The 18,421-nt window shown below is 37.8% G+C and overlaps 1 protein-coding gene across 6 annotated transcripts in view; it reads left to right on the top strand.

The window, feature by feature from the left end:
- The first annotated feature begins 10,081 nt into the window (after nucleotides 1–10,081).
- The window catches only part of CENPC (centromere protein C), a 115,248-nt gene continuing 106,908 nt past the window's right edge, over nucleotides 10,082–18,421 (top strand). For 5 of the 6 annotated variants that reach the window (XR_010156585.1, XM_054683060.1, XM_054683059.1 and 2 more), the window contains exons 1-3: nucleotides 10,082–13,225; nucleotides 14,373–14,419; nucleotides 17,526–17,596. Coding sequence is in view for 5 of the 6 variants with exons in the window: in XM_054683060.1 (XP_054539035.1) it covers nucleotides 13,208–13,225; nucleotides 14,373–14,419; nucleotides 17,526–17,596 (136 nt within the window). In the remaining variant the exon portion in view is untranslated. The remainder of the gene's footprint in view (nucleotides 13,226–14,372; nucleotides 14,420–17,525; nucleotides 17,597–18,421) is intronic. The other variant, XM_063809600.1, reaches the window with a different exon arrangement.

The raw sequence follows: 18,421 nt of genomic DNA on the forward strand, positions 1-18,421 counted from the left end.
CATGTGCTTAGATTTAAAGCGCAAAATAAACAGAAGATTAACATCACCAGAAGATGAAAGAAACAGGTGTAGAGATTGTGAACTTTAGGGGAGATATCAAGAACACAGTTATTCTTTCTATCTTTGTTTTTGTTTATTGGTGTCCATTTTTATTTGCAGAAGACGTGACTTGAATAAACTCTGCTTCATTAAAAATTACTTCATAGAATAATTTTATTAGTACTACTTCTGTTGGTTAAATATTTTAGGGTCAAGTTTTGTGTAAATAAAAAAATAGTTGTATCTCATGCTCATTTGATGCTTCACTAAATATAAACCACAATTATGGGAACACGGAATATGGAATTTTTTTCTTTTTTCTTTCTTTCTTTTTTTTTTTTTTTTTGCCAGTAGATATTCCAAGTACATGAGTTCCCAATGAATATTTAGTGCTATGTTTTGAATGTGTCCTCCAAAATTTATGTGTTAGAAACTTAATCCCCAATGCAACAGTGTTTAGAAATGGGACTTTTAGAAGGTGATTAAGTCATGAGGCCTCTGCCCTCATGAATGAATGAATGAATTAATGCTGTGGGAGTGGGTTTCTTTCTCTTTTTTCAGAGGCAGGGTCTTGCTCTGTTGCCCAGGCTGGAATACACTGGTGCAATCACAGCTCACTGCAGCCTTGACCTCTCAGGCTCAAACAATCCTCACACATCAGCCTCCTAAGTAGCTGGGACTACAAGGCACGCGCCACCACTCCTAGCTAACTTTTTCATTTTTTGTATAGACAGTATCTCCCTATGTTGCCCAGGTTGGTCTCAAACTCTTGGGCTCAAGCGATTCTCCTGCTGTGGCCTCCCAAAGTGCTGGGATTACAGGTGTGAGCCATTGCACCTGGCCTGGAAGTGGGTTTTTTATAAAATCAAGTTTGGCACTTTCTCACATGCTATCACCCTCTCTTGCTCTTCTATCTTCTGCCATGGAATGATGCCGCATGAAGGTCCTCATCAGATGCTGGCCGTGTTCTTTGACTTCCAGACTCCAGAACCATGAGCCAAATACATTTCTGTTCATTATAAATTACCAGTCTGTGGCATTCTGTTACAGCAACGCAAAGGAGTCTAAGATATTTGGCAAAAAAATATCTGGCAGAGAAAGCTGTAAGTTTTCAAACTTTTATTTTGTTCTTTTGTGCTTTCTGAGTTGCAGACCATTGATACTATGATTCATGGATGGAGTTCCCACAGTTATCTAGTGAGATTTATAAAGCTATACTGGGGCCAAAGTGCACTCAATGGTTGCATGTAGGAAATGGTCCTTAAGAGATTGGATTTGGCGTAGCACAGTGCAGGAAATGATGGGAGAAAAGAATACTAGAAGGAATTTTGATTTGTCTTACAGGGGTCCTAAGAATTTCTACCATTGCCTATTTCACACTCAGTATTTCAGAACTACTCTAGATTTAGAACAGCCTGGGCCCAGTGAGACCAGCCTATTATTAGAAATCAAAGCAAGTCAGGAGTCTTCAGTCTGATTCTCCTTTCCTAATGGAGAGACTGCATGGTTTTCTCCACCAGTATGGGTCCCACTGATCCTGCAGCTGTAGATATGGGATGACAAATTGTCTACAAAGTGAGGTAGAACAATACAGACTGATTATCAGTAAGTTAGAGAAGAGTGTTCAGATGTATTATCAAAATGAAAACAGCTCAAGACAGAAATAGGGAGTTGAAGATCCAAAATGACTGCTTTGCTTTTGTAAGTTTAGACCTGCTTCTTGCTACCCAACCTTCAAATAATAAAATATAAGTCCAACTGAATTTTTTGAGGCAAAAACCATAACTATTTTTTAGTTTCGGTATACTAAGAAAGTGACTTGAATAACAGGAAAACCTCCTGATTGAATATATGACCTAATCCACTTTCTTGGCAGCTGTTAGTTGTTGTAATACAGCGGGGAAGTGAAAGGAGGGATTAAGAATTGAAAAATGAAAAGAAGCAAGGATAAAGAAAGAATGCTGGGAATCATCAGTGATTACGCACTGACTTTATGGTCAGAAAGTTTCATAGGTGAGAGAAAATAATACCTCTAAAAAAATGTAAAGGGGATTTTTTGTTGTTGTTGTTAAATAAGCACTTAGTTTTTTTTTTTTTTTTTGCCTTTAAAAAAAATAAGCAACAATTTAAAAACAGCTAATCAGACACAGTAAGTTACTTTGGTCTGCTGATTTGTTCGTCAAATTCATTTTTAATATACCAAGAATCAAATTATATCTCCCTGAAAAAGACTACAAAATGCAAAAATCTTGCTTAAACAATATTAACAAGTTAGTCCTGTCTGCAATGACTAGTGTCATTGCACCACTGCACCATTACAATGGAAATCCTCTTACAGATACCTCAAGTCTTAGGCAGTGAAGAATAAATTTGTAGGTAAGGAAATATAGTAGAAAATATGTTTGGACATAGGGCATAAACTAATTTTGCTACTAACCAGCTCTTGAGACCTTGAACAAACCACTTGACTTCTCTGGTATCATAGCTTCCTCACCTATACAAGGAGGCGATGGACTACATGACTTATTGTTTGAAGAGTTGCAAAAGGCTTTTAAGTAGTCTCCTAGTTTCCACTCTTTTTCTTCTTTGATTCATTTAAAATTCAACCTAATCAAGATATTCCCCTACTGAAAAGACTTTAAAGGATTCTCATTGCTTTTGAGATTCCTTTTTAAATATTTTTTATTGAACACTAAATACTTATTGAATACCAACAATGGGCTCAAGCATGGCACGTTGGTCCTTTATAGCAGGGCCCTTTTAAATAATAACTCCTCAAAATACCCTTTGCTCTGGTAATTTCATTTAGTCTCAGTTGCCTGAATACCCTATGATCTTCCCTGTCTCCTCATACCTTTTCCGTCACTGTACTCTGCTTAGATGCCCCTCCTTCTCTTTGTTTATATGGTAATGTCCTACTCGTCCTTCAAGACCCAGGCTGAATCTATCCTTAATTCTGAACATTTCCTAATTTCCTGAAGCTTTCTTCACCCCCACAAAAAAAAAAAAGTTATTACTCTCATTTCTGCTTTCCCAAAGCACTTTGCACGATTTCTTTCTTATAGTATTTGTCCTGTTGTAGTTATTTGTATACATTGAGTATCAACAAGAAACAGTTTTTCCAAAGGAAAGATTGTGTTGAAGTAGGGGTTGGTTATAAGTAGATTGCAATATCATATATTTACTGAATAGCTTCTAGCTAAAAAATATGATTCTAGTTTGGAGAATTATTAGCTTCCATTGTGACAGGAGTTTCATTTTTTCTGATATATGTGACCATTGGTTGACATATGATTCTTGTGTCGCCTTGTAGAACAATCATGTTACTATTAAACTATTGGAGCCCAACATTACAGCCATCAGTAGCATCTGTGTCACAGAAGATTGTTACAAATCAGGTTTTATGGCAAATATAACTTAACAACTTTGGGTGAAGTATAAGATTTAACTCATATAAACCAAAATCTCAGTGCTGTATTGACTCCTCTATGTTATAAGGTCATCTGAGTAAAAATCCACATTTTTTACAATAATTGAGGATCTCTAAAATACTTTTCTATCCATTTATTAGTACTGAATCAATCAAATCAACCAACCCTGCTCCAGTACTTCCACATTTCTGACCTTTGTTTTGCTTAATACTTACTGATGATTTATTGCCATATGCATTATAATTTGCGGCAGTATATTTCTAAGATATTTTAATTGAATACATTTATTTTTGCAACTCATACCTGAAGAATACAGCTTTAATTTTAACCATTGTGTGAAATACTTATAGCTTATCAATGGCTGGTATGAATCCAATACAATCTTTATTATGAGTAAATTTTTTATTACTATTGATAGAGTTAAGCCACATTTTCTTTTTCTTTTCTTTTCTTTTTTTGAGACTGAGTCTTGCTATGTCGCCCAGACTGGAGTGCAGTGGCATGATCTCAGCTCATTTCCACCTCTGCCTCCCAGGTTCATGCCATTCTCCTGCCTCAGCCTCCTGAGTAGCTGGGACTACAGGTGCTCACCACCACACCTGGCTAATTTTTTGTATTTTTAGTAGATATGAGATTTCACCATGTTGGTCAGGCTGGTCTTGAACTCCTGACCTTAAATGATCCGTCCGCCTTGGCCTCCCAAAGCGCTGGGATTTACAGGCATTAGCCACCACACCCAGACATGCAGCATTTTCAGTGGAGAAAATGCACATTGTAATACCACAACTCCAGAGATTATCAGACATACAATATGGAGGGAGCTTCCTACTCCTTTGCCTGAGAATTACTGATACAGTGAGCCATTTTTACTCAGAAAATGTTTCCCTTAAGTCTTTTGAAACAGAAAAAAAAGGTGGGCAATCATTGTTACAGAAGTGATATTAGTAGCTCTGTCAGAACAGTTTAATTTGCTAACCCTTATAATTTTCAGTACAAAGAGTTGCATCTGGGATGATAAAAGCTTTTCCTAGTTATGTATTTTCAAACTATTTTTATAGTGGAAAATATCACTTTTGTTACTGAGAAGTAGTTTTTGGATGCCAGGTAGATACAGGACACTGGTTTTCATACTGGGTAACTCACAGAATAATGGTAGCTTTAATAGAAACTAGAAATTCAGAGTGGGGAGATAGTTTGGGTGGTAGAGGGATAATGAATTCAGTTTTAACCATTTCAAACTCAATGTATACAAAGGTTAAGTCTATGTTTTCTCTTTTATTTCTCATCCTTCATGCCTTCCTTAGGGAATAAGGTGGATTGGTGCTTACCATCATTCCAAACCCTTCTAGTGTGCTTTTGTTTATTGCAGAGGCTAAAAAGATAAAATCTACATTTCTCAGACTTCTGTGCAGCTAAGATTGAAAAGCATTCAACATGATTGGCAAGGCAGAAGGGAGGCGGGGTTCATTCTTATGCTGCCTTTGTTTTTGTTTGTTTGTTTGTTTGTTTGTTTTTTAAACTTCATTGAGAGGAGGTCTGGCTATGTTGCCCAGGCTGGTCTCAAACTCCTGGGCTTAAGCAATCGTCCTGCCTCAGCCTTCTGAGTAGCTGGAATTAACAGATGTGAGCCACTGCACCAGGCAACCTTTGGCTTTTCTAACCAATAAAAAGGCATGTATGGCCTGTAGGCATCTAATTTTTCTGTGGCAAAGTTATCAGAAGTCCCAATGTCTGATCACTAGCTTCATGGGTGTTGATAGTCAAGTCACAGACATCAGTTTGCTTGTGCATATCATCATATCATTTTAGGTAAGGTGTGGCTCTGGAGCTGGAAGCAGTAAGGAGGCTTTCTGCTCTGAGAGGATTCTTTTTTTTTTTTTTTTTTTTTTTTTTTTTGAGACAGAGTCTAGCTGTGTCCTCCAGGCTGGAGTGCAGTGGCACCATCTTGGCTCACTGTAACCTCCGCCTCCCGAGTTCAAGCGAGTCTCATGCCTCAGCCACCTGAGTAGCTGGGATTACAGTAGTGTGCCACCACTACTGTATAAGTATAGAATAAGCTACCATTATTCTGTGAGTTACCTAGTATGAAAACCAGTTTCCCGTATCTACCTGGCATCCAAAAACTACTCCTCAGTAACAAAAGTGACATTTTCCACTACAAAAATAGTTTGAAAATACGTAATAGGAAAAGCTCTTATCATCCTAGATGCAACTCTTTGTACTGACAGTTATAAGGGTTAGCAAATTAAACTGTTCTGACAGAGCTACTAATATCACTTCTGTAACAATGATGGCCTTGCTAATTTTTGTATTTTTAGTAGAGATGGGGTTTCACCATATTGGCCAGGCTGGTCTCCAACTCCCGGCCTCAAGAAATTTGCCTATCTCAGCCTCCCACAGTGCTGGAAGTAAACATGAGCCGCCATACCCAGACTCATTGGAGAATTCTTATTGGTGGTGACTGACAGAGCAGGAGCACCATCATCTCAAATACTGCCACTTTAAGTTCCAGCTCCCTTTTTAGCCTCATGCATTTCAAGGAAATCACTTCTCTTCTAACTACAAGCAGCCAGAAAGAGCAGAGAGTAAAACAGATAAGACAGCTTGGGCACAGAGGGAGGTGGGGGGAAAGTCTCTTGGGTAACTGCCAAACTTCACCCTCATACAATGGGCCCCAGTAAAACAGTGGGCCTTAATAAGCACATTCCTTTCCCTTCAGGTGCACTAAGATAGGGAAGCTAAAAGCAGACTCGGGGGAGTATGCCTGCAGCGCAGAAAGATGTATGGGAACAGACACACAAGTCTTCCTCCCAGATAAGCACAGCAAAGAGACACAGAAGCAGTACAAGCCTCTGATAAACTCTCCCACCCTGAATCCTTAAAAACTCTTAGTCTGTAAGAGAGTGTGCCTCTGACCCAACTTGGCCAGAAGCCCCCTTGGGTTTTCTCTAAAATAAACCTGTCTTTGACTGTCAAGCCACTTTTTGTGTTTCTTTCCTCTTTCTTTAATTCTTATAGTGATTTCCATAACGTGGCAGCATTGTAATTGTGGTGGCTTCCTGATTGCATGATGTCAGTATGATCTTGGAGACATAAGCATTAACGTCAGCTTCCCAATTTTTCTATTTGTTTTATAACTGTAGAAACATCAGCTGCCTCTTAATGGCTTAGTTCTTCAATGTGCATTTGGGAATTATTCCTGAAAATCCAAAATACACTGTTTCTTCATCCTCTCAAAAATTTTATGAGCTGTTAAATGCAGGTAGCAGATCCCTTTTTGCCAAAACTAGCCATCACAAATTGTTCTTTTTTTTTTTTTTGAGACGGAATCTCGCCCTGTCGCCTGGTCTGGAGTGCAGTGGTGTGATCTCGGCTTACTGCAGCCTCCGTCTCCTGGGTTCAAGCAATTCTCCTGCCTCAGCCTCCCGAGTAGCTGGGATTACAGGCATGTGCCACCACACACGGCTAATGGTTTTTGTATTTTTAGTAGAGATGGCGTTTCGCCACGTTGGTCAGGCTGGTCTCAAACTCCAGACCTCAGGTGATCCGCCCGCCTCAGCCTTCCAAAGTGCTGGGATTACAGGCGTGAGCCACCGTGCCTGGCTACAAATTTTCTTTTATGTAATTGAACCCTGATTATACCACAGTTCCCCATTGTCCATAGGATAAGTGAAAAGTTATCCTGACATTGAAGTTGCCCCATAATCTAGTTCCATTCTGTCAACATGAACATTTTTAAAATTTTTATTTTTAGTTTAAGAGAAGGAGTCTTGCTCTATTGCCTAGGCAGAGTGCCATGGGGCAAGCAATCCTCCCACCTCAGCCTCCTGAGAAGCTGAAACTAGTCACATGCAATCACACCTGGCTAAATTTTTAAATTTTTGATTTTTTGTTGAGACTGGGTCTCACTATGTTGCCCAGGCTGGTTGTGAACTCCTGGCCTCAAGTGATCCTGCTGCCTTGGCCTCTCAAAATGCTGGAATTATAGACATGAGCCACCGTGCCTGGCCGCACTTTTCAATATTATTCAGATTTTCTCTAGGTCAACAGCACATCACTTCTGCCCTGTGTCTTTGCTTCTAGTTTATCTTCCTATTGTCTCTTACTTTTAGGTGAATGATGGAGCCTCCAGAAAAAACAAAACAAAACAAAACAAAACAAAACAACTCTTACTTTTAGGTACTGTCTGCAAGTTACCATTTTGGTATTTTATTGTTTATGAGTTTCCATAGACACTTGAATTTACAAATATGTTATATATCCTATGCCACATATACTTAATTTAAAATGACCCAAGCTTAGCAAGCAGTATAACAATTCACCAAAAGATGCTCACACTGTATCATAAGTTACAGCTGAGAAGGCAGGCACTGTTCAAACTATTCTTGATAGCTTTCTTTTTTTTTTTTTTTTTTGTTACAAAGAACTAAAGCATGTTTCCTGTCAGGAGCCAAAAATAAAAAAATAGAAAACAAAACTGAGAACTAAAGCACTTTAATGCTCAATGTTTCTAATGCTTTGAGTTACAATGTGCTATATAAGTATTAGTTTTACTATTTTTTCATTTCCCCATAAATTTATAACTGACAGCAAGAGACATGTTAATATTTTGATAATTTTTTTTTTTTTTTGAGGCTGAGTCTCGCTCTGTCTCCCAGGCTGCAGTACAGTGGCATGATCTCGGCTCACTGCAGCCTCTCTCCCAGGTTCAAGCAATTCTCCTGCCTCAGCCTCCCGAGTAGCTGGGATTACAGGCGTACACCACCACTCCTGGCTAACTTTTGTATCTTTATTTTTATTGTTTTTGAGACGGAGTCTCGCTCTGTTGCCCAGGCTGGAGTGCAGTTGCACGATCTCGGCTCACTGCAAGCTCCGCCTCCCGGGTTCATGCCATTCTCCTGCCTCAGCCCCCCGAGTAGCTGGGACTACAGGCACCTGCCACCATGCTCGGCTAATTGTTTTGTATTTTTTAGTAGAGACAGGGTTTCACCATGTTAGCCAGGACGGTCTCGATCTCCTGACCTCGTGATCCGCCTGCCTCGGCCTCCCAAAATGCTGGGATTACAGGCGTGAGCCACTGCGCCCAGCTAATTTTTGTATTTTTAGTAGAGACGGGGTTTTGCCACGTTGGCCAGGCTGATCTTGACCTCCTGACCTCAGGTGATCCGCCAGCCTCAGTCTCCCAAAGTGCTAGGATTACAGGCGTTAGCCACCGCCTCCAGCTGATAATTTTTTTTTCAAGGTCATGAAACAATCAGAATTTTTCCCAAGCAAAGATCGGTTTGCATGGTTTCAGCTTACAGGGTCTTTTTAAGGGTCCTGTACTACTTTGCAAAGCAATGACTGCCTGAAATTTAAAAACAGTATCCTACATTACTTGCCAATTTTCACTCAGGGTAATTTAAGTCCTCTCAAGAGTAAAATTATAATGCAGAACCATTTTATTAAGCTTTTGAAAATCTTAATGTGTTTTCAATGACAAAATTTCCTTTGTGTGAGTGGAAAATAAGTTGACTAGAAGTAAACTATCCTATCTTATAGGATGCAGAATGGAGATCTACAGAATAGTGTTATTTGTTGTGATCTTGAGTTAAGAGAAACAATGTGTACATAATAGAATATAACTATAACTAATAAGCAATGGTTGACACAAAGGTAATTTAGGAAATGTAAAGATCAGTTAATTTATATAGCACTTTACAATTAATGACGCATTGCAGACCTTAACAACTCATAGCATGGTAAAACTATTTTGTAAACATTGCTGCCACCTACCTGTACATTGCAAGCACATTTTATTAACTTTTCCATTATGGTCTACATAGCATAGATAGCATTTCTATTGGAGGATAATTTTTTATCAGAAAAGGATACTTAAATGAATCTCCTTAACAGAGGGACCAACATTTGGCAGTAAGGAGTAAAAGAAAAAAAATTACATTATTAAAAAAAACCAAAATCATAAAACTAAGTCTATTTTATCTTAGCAAATATTGTTATAATTGTGACTATGCTATACTTTTTAGAAGAAATTCATTTTTCATGTGTAATTTTTCTGACAAAATTATATGATAGTCATTTGCTAATATTTTCACTTTTGACTTTTGCAGAATAAATAATAAATGTTTTTGCAAAAGTTTTTAGAACTTAAGCAATTTTATTAAGTTCAAGTTTCCCCATCATTTTTCTATGAAATATTTCAAACATACAGAGAAACTGAAAGAGTATTGTTAATAAACACACCAATGAACTAGGTTCAATAATTGTTAATATTTTGCCGTATGTATTTAACTATCTCAATCTCTTTATGATTAACAATTTCAAAGTACTTACAAATATCACAAGACATTTTACCTCTAAATACTTTGATATGCATATCCTAAGAGTAAGGACAAATTACATAAACATAATCACATTATAATACCTAAGAAAACTTTACAATTCTCTAATATCATCTGAAAATTAATTTTTTCATTTTCACTTATTGCTTAATGCTCTTTACAGTTACTTTGTTTTGAACTAGACTCTAATCAAAGTTTACACATTGCATTTGGTTTCCATACAGTGCCTTTGAGTCTCTCTCATTTTCTCTTTCTCTCTTTTATCATCGCTCTCACAGATTTACTGAGGTATAATTTACTGTAAAAGTCACTATTTTGGCCAGGTGTGGTGGCTCATGCCTGTAACCCAGCAATTCGGGAGGCAGAAGCCAGAGGATCACCTGAGCCCAAGAGTTCAGGACCAGCTTGGGCAACATAGGAAGATCCCATCTCTACAAAAAATTAAAAAAAAAAAAAAATTAGCAGGGTGTGGTGGTGCATGCCTGTGGTCCCAGATATTCACGAGGCTGAGGCAGGAGAATCATTTTAGCCCAGCAGGTAGAGGCTGCAGTGGGCCTTGATTGTGCCACTGCACTCCAGCCTGGGCAACCAAGCAAGACCTTTCTCAAAAAAAAAAGGTCGCCTTTTTCAGGGGCACAGTTCTAACTAGGAGTTTTGACAAATAGATATAGCCATGTAACTACCATCGTAATCAAGACATAGAATATTTTCAGCACCGCAAAAAGTTCCCTCTTATTCCTTTACAGTCTTTTTTCCCCCACCCTCCTCAACCCCTGGTAACCAGCGATTTGATTTCTTTTCGTACAGTCATTGATGTCCAGCTTCTTTCACTTAGTACAGTGCTTTCAAGATTCATCCATATTGTATATCAGTAGTTTGCTTTTATTGCTGAAGAGTATTGCACTGCATTGAGGTACATTTGTTTATCCACTCACCAGGACAGATGCGCATGTTAAGCTGTGGGGTGGGAATGAATACAGACTAATTTTTAAGTGTTAGTTCAGTTGTGAATATTTTTGTGCTAACACTTAATGGAAGACACTTTGGTAGTAAATACCCATACCATAGTTATTTGATGAAAATCAAAGATCTAAAACAAAATATTCTTTGAAATAGTTTCAAGATTTACAAATTTTAAATTATGTACCTAAAACCATAAGTAACGAAAAGTTTTTTTTACTTCTCTTTCAAGCCAAATTTCTGGATACTTTATGTTCCCATATACACATCTAATTATGTATATGTTAATACTTACATATACTTACATGTAAATACACACATGCACACACACCCCTTAACTAGGTAAGCAGTTGTGAAAGAAAACTTCAAGATTGTCATAGCAGTTCATAAGAAGTAATCTTTGATGTATTTTGGGGGGAGATTTATAACGACAAACTTGGGTTTTTAAATAAATATTACTCCCCCCATTAATTAGCAATCCTATTTTAGGATACTAAAACCATGGTGGGCTATTAAGTACTACAACAAGTACATATGGAAGTAAAACGTTTGTCTGGAAACTGTGGAGTCTCCACAACTGTTTTTATAAGAGTACTGCTCTATTTTCTTTAGAACAGTTAATCCTCAACGCCCTCTGTGGCCTGCTTTCTGCAGCAGCACAAGCCATTGCATTCCAACTTTCTCAAAATAAGCGTGGGACTTAGTTTCCAGTGGAAGCAGGAGGATATAATTTTACATGTGGGACTTTACATCTATAATCGTGCTTGCTAAAATTTCTTACCCAGAGGCAAAGAGTGTAGTGATTAAGAGCTCAGTTGTGGAGTGAGAATTCTTGGGATAATATCCCATCCTACCATTTAGTGGTGATGTGATCTTGGGCAAGACACTTACCTCTCTGTGTTTCAGTGCCCTTGTTTATAAAACAGGAATATTAATTGTTCTCTTCAATGCATGCAAAGCATTTCAGAACTGGGCATAGAGTATGCAGTCAATAAATGTTAGTGTTTATTATTATCTATTCCAAATGTGACAGCACCAAATTATAAGTTGGACTGATTGGCAAAACTGCCAAACATAGTAAAAAAGTCTCCATAATGATTCCAATAGCTTTATTATTGAATTCTTACTATGTTGCAAACATTGTGCTTAGCTCTTAACAGGAATTATTCAATTACAACATCTCAACCACTTTAATAGTATTCTCATTTTGCAGACAAGAGAATTAAGGAACAGATAACTTAGTTGCCCATAATGGCAGAATTAATGGAATGGAGTGCAATCCAGGCCTAATTTCAGTCAGAGATCATAGTTCCTTTTTTTCTATCAAAAAAATAAATGAAATAAAAAATTGGCCTTCATAGGTGACAGCATTTGTTAAAGCACTACATGTTTTAAAAATCTATTATCTCAACTCCTGATTAATGTATTTATTCAATTAGTAAACTATTTTCTGATTAGAATTTTCTTGTAATTTTAAATTAAATAATAAAATAAGATACAGCTTCATAGAATCATACACTGGTCAGGTGAGAAGTCTTCAGAGCGTCTAATTTAGACTTCCATTCTACCACTATGGAAACACCCAGAATGGTGCCGCAATTTTGCCCTCCATAACATAGCTAGTCAATGGCTGGCAGGTTTCAGGATTCTGTATAGAATTCTTTTCAGTGCATCATACTTAAATGATAGGTATTTACGTGGGTCATTTGTTGGCAATGCATCATAAAAATATCGCCCACATACTTGAAAAAGAATACAAGCCATCATCACCATTATTATACATAATTATTCAATTATTTTCAGAGATGATGGTTAGATGGGCTGGGCGTGGCTGACGAATCTGCATTAGAAAAATCTCTTCAAAAAAAGATTCTATTAAAAAAACAGTCGTCTGCAATTTCTACCTCTCATCCTTCCAAGTATTACTTATTATTCCTTAATAGAACTGTTGAGAAGTTTTACATTGGGCACAAGGAGCGGTTCCCAGGATCGTGCCTTCCTAATAAAAGCCCAGTCTCGCGCCTGTCCCGGGCGCGCCGCTGAGGAAGGGAGGTGGGAAGAGCAGAGCGGCTAGAGGTAGGGCGGGCGGGTGGGTCTGCAGGCTGGAGGGCCGTTGGCCTGGAGCATGAAGGGGCGAGCCCACTAACGGCTTGCTTCCTATTGGACGGCGCGGCCCGTTTTGCGCATGTGTCTCCGGGTTCAAACCCAGGCACAGGCCAAGCGTTCTTGTTTGTTGAGGGCGGAGCCAATGGCGGGGAAGTGTTGTTAGCGCGCGCCTTCCGGATCGCAGCTCTCGCGGCAGTCGCCTGAGACTTAAGGTTATTGCTTGGCCGCGGCCTGGTATTCCGGCGATTCGTTTCTTGCTCGGCCTCCTGGAGCTGTGGTCCGTGTGGGCTTCCACCTCAGACAGTTGCGCTGGCTCAGCGGGGCCGGAACATGGCTGCGTCCGGTCTGGTAAGTGCAGGCCCCCCGCTCCAGGCGAGTGGTTGAGCGGCTGGCTGGGGCACGGGCGCCCGAGGCTGGGGAGAAGGAAATGCTAGGCTGGGGCTGTGATCTCTGAGGGATTTCAGTGGGAAAGCCGCAGGAATTTTTGAAATCAAGTGTGATCGTGTGTCGATAACCAGAGTTAATTTACTGTACTTTTATTATTTCTTAAGTTTTCATGTCGTCATTTCGTCTGTGCCTACGTCTTACTCTTGAGAGGTGCTTGTGATTTCTGCTGGGGTTTTTTTGTTTTTGTTTTTGTTTTTGAGACGGAGTCTTGCTCTGTCCCCCAGGCTGGAGTGCAGTGGCGCGATCTTGGCTTCTGCTTTTTAGTTTAGCTCCAGTTCCTAGGCCTCCAAATAACTTTTCTCCCCATGGTAGAAGTGTTGAAAAGACTTAAAAGTGTGCCTTTGCGTCACACTTGGTAGCTGGGAGAAACAGATTATGTAACAAATACGTCTCGAAATAATTTGACGTTTTCAGTTCTTCTGTCAAAATGGTGGCCTTTTATGCAGTTCTTGAGGCTGATTTATGGAGCATATGTTATTGACAAACTCTTCTGAAAGACAGCTATCAGTTAAAAGGTACAAGCTGTGAATGACTAATGGGGGCGACAACTCATTTTGTTTACATATTTCTGGAGTTCTTTGGTGTTCACTATTCTATATTTCATACTTTGGTTATGGTTATTATATAAAAATCCGTATCATTTCTTTTCTAATTTATCTCCCCTTCTAAGAAAATCTTCAGCTTCGATGATCTCCCATTATGTGACGTTATACATATAAACATAAAGAGTTGTATGAAAGAATAATATAATCTATACTTTTTACTATGAGCACATATATTGTTTACATTATATATAATCAGAAGAAAGCAATAAAGCCATTCTCACTGTGGGGAGAGAAGCGGAATAAAGCTTACCAGATGCCTGCAGTTCAGTTTTTAAATGCCTGTCATAACCTATGTTATGTCATAACATAACCTCAAAATTGTTTTGAGCCCTTAGGAGATGTTTGGTGTATAGCATGCCCATACTGGATGAAGTTACTTTGAAAATAAATTTTACTCGACTCTATCTTAAAGAAACCCAATTGATGATTTACTTTTCTTTCAGGATCATCTCAAAAATGGCTACAGAAGAAGATTTTGTCGACCTTCCAGGTGATTTATGTACTTAAGCTTTTAAGATTATTTTTATTCTCATCGTTAATAGATTTTTAAATGAAGAAAGGAAAAACTATCACCTCTGACTAATATAATGATTTCTGTGCCCACTGATTAAGGGTAGTCATCTTATACTAACAGGGGAATGTTAATGCAAGCAGTGCAATGACTTTGTGGCTGTGAAAAAAGAAATTCACCTGATAAAATAGTGGAACCAGGAAGAGGGAGTCTCAGTTCTGACTAAGTGACTGCCATGGGAAAAGCATTTTGTAGAATGAATCAAATGGTAAAATTAGAAAGATGTAGCTTATTCAGTGGGGCAAAAAGAAAAATAGTACATGCTGTCATGCATTTATTTGTTGAGTGCTTGTTTGGGTTGTTTTGGTTCTTCTTTTAGTTGTAAAACCTGTAAAAAGTAAATTTTCTAGTTAAATATTTACTAGTAATAGGATGAAAAGCATGTTTTTAAAAGTGAAGATGTTATTATGAATAACATCATGTTTATTGAGCTGTGATTTTAGTAGGTCCAATGGGGCACAGAAGTATGTTCTTTTGTTTACAAGAAGCTTAGATTTCTGTTGGGAAAATGTATATGTACATTTGTGAAACAATTTAATGGACAAAAATTATTACTTGCAATACTGAAGTAATGACTTGTGTATCATAGAGAGTAGGCCTATATATAATTAGGCATTAACTTGCAGTATAGACAGCCATGTGAGAAATTAGGGATTTGTGTGTTGTTGATATTAAGAAAAGCTTTAAAGTTGTAGTGTAACTTTGGTGGACCTTGAACAGGTATTTAAAGACTAAGATAAAGTATATTCCAGACATAGAAAGTAACTTAACGAAGGAACCAAAGTAGGAATACATATATTTGTCAGTAGCAGAGAGACCTGATTTAAGAAGGTTGAATATGTTGGGTAGAAGTGGAAAACAAGACCATATGAGTTGGATTGAGCCATAAAATGGATATGTTAGGCTTTAGGTGTCTATTATAGGCTTGAATAAGCTCTCCTAAATCTTCTGTGGAATAAGGGCTATCTGATATAAACACACACACACATTTAAAAACGCAAAGATGTTTGATGTTTACAAAGTAGCTTAAGGAGGGGGTTGTAGTAATCTACACATGGTGGAGGTGCTTTTATGCTAAGGTAATAATGACAAAGGGGAAGAAAAGACGAATTTGATAAATTTTGAAAAAGCTGTTTCCTAATGTGACCTGCGTTCTAATAGTGACTCTGCATTATCACCTTGGCAAATCTGATCTTTTTGGATCTCATCCTTGAAACAGGTAATAGCAGGAGGGTATTTATAGGTGTGTAATATGTGCACCTGTAGGTGGTATTTTGGGGTGATGTCAAGGCCAGAATTTATAATAGTCACCTATATATATTCTGGTAGAAAACCGGCCACTAATACTACTTAGGTTTACAAACTGAGGTAGGCCATTTGACCATTTTGGGTTTCAGTTTGCCTATCTGCAAAATGAGGGCATAGGATTCAGCTAGGGGTTTTTAACTAGATTTGCACATCTGAATTACCTCCATCACCCTAGGAAATCTAATTAAATTGGTTTGTGGGAAGTGACCAATTATGTGTATTTCTGCAAAGCTCCAAAAGTAACTTTACACATCTATTTGGATGATAATTATTGGACTGGATGATTTCTGAGATCTTTCAGTTATAAAACTTTATGATGGATGACCTGATAATGCACTGTGGCTCACAGTTTTTAATTACTGCATATATAGTACTTTTCCAGCTCTCAATAATAGGAATGTTGTAGATCAGGGATCAGTAAACTCTGGCTGATAGGCCAGCCAAATGTTTTGTCACAGGTTTTATTTCAATTTTATTGGAACACAGCCATGCCTCTTTGTTTACATACTGTCTGTGGTTGCTTTTGGGCTAGAATGGGAGAGTCGACTGGTTGTGACAGAGACTATGGTTTACAAGCCTAAAATATTTACCATCTGGCCCTTTAAGCAAAAGTTTGTCCACTCTGTTAGAGATGCATGTCAATTTTATACTGATTGAAATCCAGATGTTCTTCAACAGGTAAGTGGTTAAACACTGTGGTACACACATAGCATGGAACATTACTTGACTCTAAAAAGCAATGAAATATTGATACATTCAACTTGGATTGATTTCCACAGAATTGTGTTGAGTGAAAAAAGCCAAGGCAAGAGGATACATGTTGTATGATTCTATTTACATATAATTGTTTCCACATGACAGAGTTTTAGAAATGGAGGACAGATTAGTGGTTGCCAGAGGTTAGGAATGAGAGGAGGCAGGAAGGAGATGAGAGAAAGGTGGTTATGATTACAAAAGGACAATAGAGGATCTTTGTGATGATGGAACTATTCAGTATCTTGACTCTGGTTGTTTTATCTGCACCTACAGATGTGATACATTTTGTATATATACACACAAACAGGAGTATATTCAGAAATGAGTACATGTAGAACTGGAGAAATCACAATAGCATTGGTAGATTGTATCAATATCAGTATCCTGATTGTGATAATATGCTATAGTTTTGCAAAATATTAGCACTGAGGAGAACTAGGTAAAGTGAACAAGGGGTCTGTATTATGTTGTATAGCTGGCTGTGACTCTACAAGCTCAATATAATTTTTAATTAAAATTTATACTGATTCATAAACTTAAGATTAATCAATGATACTGAATTAGAAATGCATTTGAGAATTTATAGGGAGGAATATGTTACTTGGAGATGTGACTGTAAAGTCTGTTAAAGAAGCATTTCAGGACTGATTGGATTCATTCAAAAAAATTTGTGTTTTTGAGATACAGCAGTAATCTAAAACAGCTTTAGACATGGCTGTTCAACTAAGAAATATTAATTGTTAATGTAGATTATGATATACTAATTCTTATTAGGAAGGAAAGAGTTCACTTGAGGGAATGTATAGACCCTCAAGTACTTGTTTTGTCTTCAAATAGTAAAGATATTTTACATATTAAGTAAATTTATATTTTATAATGAGATGTGGAATTTTCAAATAGATGGTAATATAAAGAAATATCTTCTGAAAATGATAGGCTGTATTTTTCCTTTCTTTATTAGGGCACGTGACATTAACACAGAGCAAGGCCAGAATGTTCTGGAAATCTTACAAGACTGTTTTGAAGAAAAAAGTAAGGCTTCATTTCAAGATGGAATTTAAGGGTTAGATGGATGAAAATATGAATTTGTCATGGTAATTAATATCAAATGCAGCAAATATGTTCTAGGGTTTAAATATATGGAAAATATTTTCCCTGGTATTTTGAGTTCATATGCAATCCTTTGTGTACCTTCTGGTATACTTAGGATAATACTGACAAAAAATAATAATTTGACAATAATTTGTCATCCCGTTTAGTTCACATTAGATTACTGTAATCTGGAAGTCCATACATAATTATCATACACAAGAAAAAGTATTTTATTATTTATTTATTTATTGAGACATAGTCCTGCTGTGTCACCCAAGCTGTAGTACAGTGGTGCTATCTCAACTCACTGCAACCTTTGCCTCCCAGGTTCAAGTGATTCTTGTGCCTCAGCCTTCCAAGTAGCTGGGATTACAGGTGTGTGCCACCACGCCTGGCTAATTTTTGTATTTTTTAGTAGAGACCAGGTTTCACCATGTTGGCTAGTCTGGTCTCGAACTCCTGCCCTCCAGTGATCTGCCCTCTTCAGCCTCCCAAAGTGTTGGGATTACAGGCATAAGCCACTGCATCTAGCCAGAAAAAATATATAATGAAAATAGATGTGTAGAATTCTTGGAATCGCTGGAGAATTTGAGATAATCTTTGGTGATTTACATATCTGTTTAAGGAAGTCATAAATTACAGCAAAAACTTTTCCAAGTGCTGATTAGCATCAGCAGGTATTGGAATAAGAGAATAAGCCAGCCAAAGAAATAGGGGCAGATGATAGAAAAGAATGTTTTCTATACAAGCTCTGAAAGAAGAGCT

Source organism: Pan troglodytes, chromosome 3 (assembly GCF_028858775.2).
Source record: "Pan troglodytes isolate AG18354 chromosome 3, NHGRI_mPanTro3-v2.0_pri, whole genome shotgun sequence".
Lineage (NCBI taxonomy): Eukaryota > Metazoa > Chordata > Mammalia > Primates > Hominidae > Pan > Pan troglodytes.